Source organism: Antrostomus carolinensis, unplaced genomic scaffold, assembly GCF_000700745.2.
Source record: "Antrostomus carolinensis isolate BGI_N321 unplaced genomic scaffold, ASM70074v2 scaffold33953, whole genome shotgun sequence".
In the NCBI taxonomy this organism is placed as follows: Eukaryota; Metazoa; Chordata; class Aves; order Caprimulgiformes; family Caprimulgidae; genus Antrostomus; species Antrostomus carolinensis.
Window position 1 is genome coordinate 1 of NW_010303685.1, and position 1,933 is coordinate 1,933.

A 1,933-nucleotide genomic window follows, 5' to 3' on the forward strand; every position below is an offset into this window, starting at 1 on the left:
GCGTGGACATCATCCGCGAGGAGGAGGGCACGCTGGAGTTCGACATGGTGGGCATCGACGCCGCCATCGCCAACGCCTTCCGCCGCATCCTGCTCGCTGAGGTACGGCCCTGGGCGGACAGGCGGGGAGGGCAGAGGCTGGGGCTCGCCGGGGCGGTGCGGGGAAGGCCTCGGGGTGCCGGCCTAGGAGCGAGGGGACTTGAGTGATGGGGAACGGGGGAGGTCCTGCGTTATGTCACCTTGCGGGCAGCTGCTGGGTTTGGAAGAGAAGCGCGAATTCCTTCTGCAGGCGTGTCAGGAGCCCAAAGAAAATTAGGGCCTTAGCAGCACGAGCAATAGCACTTGTTGCTCTTGAGGGTGGTGATGGTAACATTGGCCTGTCACTTCTCCTGAGCATTTGTCTTTAAAAAAGGAAAAAAAAACGGGGACAGAGATATATTGGGTAACCTGGTTTGGTACAAGTAACACTGAAAAGTCTATAGGGCAATTATTTATGGGAGAGAAGGGATACTTCTATCTGGATATTCTGTTGCCATTAGTTCAACTGTCATCTTATGCTGACTTGATCTGTGGTCTCCCTGAGGTGCCAACGATGGCTGTAGAGAAAGTCTTTGTGTACAACAACACATCCATTGTGCAGGATGAAATTCTGGCTCATCGCTTGGGCCTCATCCCTATCCGAGCTGACCCTCGACTCTTTGAATATAGAAACCAAGGTGAGAGTCTTGGATCAAATAGAAACACTGAAGATTTCCCCCAGTATGAGCAGAAGTGTGATTACATAGATGCTCATGCTATTCTCCCCTTCCCAGGAGATGAAGAAGGCACTGAAATTGATACTCTGCAGTTCCAGCTGAAAATAAAATGCAGCCGAAACCCTCAGGCAGCCAAGGAATCATCTGATCCTAACGAACTATACTTTAATCACAAAGGTGAGATCTCTTCCTGTCCTAAAAATAGATACTGGGTTTTTTTTGGTCTTGGGAGACAGGATTTGGTCAGGATTTGGTGTGTTCTCAGCCCTGTGAGCTGATTCCCTCATTTTGCTAAACGTAGTTTTTGCCATCTCCAGTCCTGTACAGGACAGCAGCCTGTTTTGAGACAACAACTGATTGATGCTTGTGGCTTCTCTTTGCAGTGTACAGTAAACATATGACGTGGGTGCCCTTGGGGAATCAGACAGACCTCTTTCCAGATGCTGACTTCCGACCCGTTCACGACGACATCCTCATTGCACTGTTGCGACCTGGCCAGGAAATAGATGTGCTTATGCACTGTGTCAAGGGTATAGGTGAGTTGTGGGTCCTGGGGCAGCGGGAGGAGGGGTGTGAGTGCTTGGCACAGCTGTGTGAAGGGGAAGGGTTGAGAACTGGCTGTCCCACTGGAAATTTAGGCTCTGGGTTTCCAGAGGCCTGCCCTCATCCTTGACTCTTAACTCTTCGTGCAGGTAAAGATCATGCCAAGTTTTCTCCTGTGGCCACGGCTAGTTATCGACTGCTTCCTGACATTACTCTCCTGCAGCCTATTGAGGATGAGGCAGCTGAGATGTTGCAGAAGTGCTTTTCCCCGGGAGTCATTGAGATCCAGAACATCAAGGGTACTTTTTTCCTGCTCTTATTCCTTACAAGCCTTAGCAGAGACTGATTAGAGACTAGAGCCAAACCCTGTAAAGTCAAAACCACATTGTGATGTTGCCGTGCCAATCAGTGACTGTTCATGCTATTCTGAGCCTGCTTTTGTGGATGAGTGGCTGTCACATGTTGGGTGATGAACTGGGATCTCTCTGAAATGACAAGGCCTTGGGTGCTCCAAGCCTTAGCAGAGACTGATGAGAGACTAGAGCCAAACCTTGTAAAGTCAAAACCACATTGTGATGTTACCTTGCCAATCAGTGACTGTTCATGATCTCTCTGAAATGACAAGGCCTTGGGTGC

General features: G+C 49.9%; 1 protein-coding gene across 1 annotated transcript; it reads left to right on the plus strand.

The window, feature by feature from the left end:
* Positions 1-6: 6 nt before the first annotated feature.
* POLR1C (RNA polymerase I and III subunit C) lies at positions 7-1,596 on the plus strand (the record flags this gene model as incomplete). Its single annotated transcript, XM_010164197.1, has 5 exons — positions 7-101; positions 583-715; positions 812-931; positions 1,138-1,290; positions 1,447-1,596. Coding segments are annotated over exons 1-5 (613 nt in total), but the record flags the coding sequence as incomplete, so codon positions are not given.
* Positions 1,597-1,933: the final 337 nt, after the last annotated feature.